Here is a 413-nt window from a genome sequence, read left to right as displayed (position 1 = left end):
GCGTACCTTAATGGAGTCCAGCCCCCTTACAAGCGACGGAAATATCAGGAAGCTGATGCTCGATTAGCCGAAATTGTGCGCCAATTTTCGAAGAGGACGACGTTCGAATATTTGACTGGCATAGCCAATAATTTTTTGATGCCTTAATAAACTAACCACATCTTCCGTCATTCTTTTTCGTATTGTTATTTCTTTTACCTGCTACAATTTCATCTTATTTGGCGTCTTGGGGAGAGTACGATTTCCGAGGCGCCAAGATTTGGTGATTGATTCTGCATATTTTGACCAGAATAAAAAGAATTTCAAGAATAAAATTTTCGCTGATTCGCCTTCCTTAAGGAGTTATGACCATTTAAAGTTGGAAAAAAGTGCTTTCTTGACTATTGATGATAAATTTCTAGCGCGCGCGGCTA

At 39.5% G+C, this 413-nt stretch overlaps 1 protein-coding gene across 1 annotated transcript in view; it reads left to right on the top strand.

Moving 5' to 3' along the window:
* Positions 1 to 147, top strand: part of LOC122408528 (uncharacterized) — a 2,733-nt gene extending 2,586 nt beyond the window's left edge. The window contains exon 3 of the mRNA XM_043415322.1: positions 1 to 147. This exon is cut by the window's left edge and continues 231 nt beyond it. Coding sequence (XP_043271257.1) covers positions 1 to 147 — 147 coding nt within the window.
* The last annotated feature ends 266 nt before the right edge of the window (positions 148 to 413 follow it).

This window comes from Venturia canescens, chromosome 3 (genome assembly GCF_019457755.1).
Source record: "Venturia canescens isolate UGA chromosome 3, ASM1945775v1, whole genome shotgun sequence".
NCBI lineage: Eukaryota > Metazoa > Arthropoda > Insecta > Hymenoptera > Ichneumonidae > Venturia > Venturia canescens.
The sequence above is the reverse complement of the archived record's forward strand: the minus strand, read 5'-3'. Positions and strand labels throughout refer to the sequence as shown.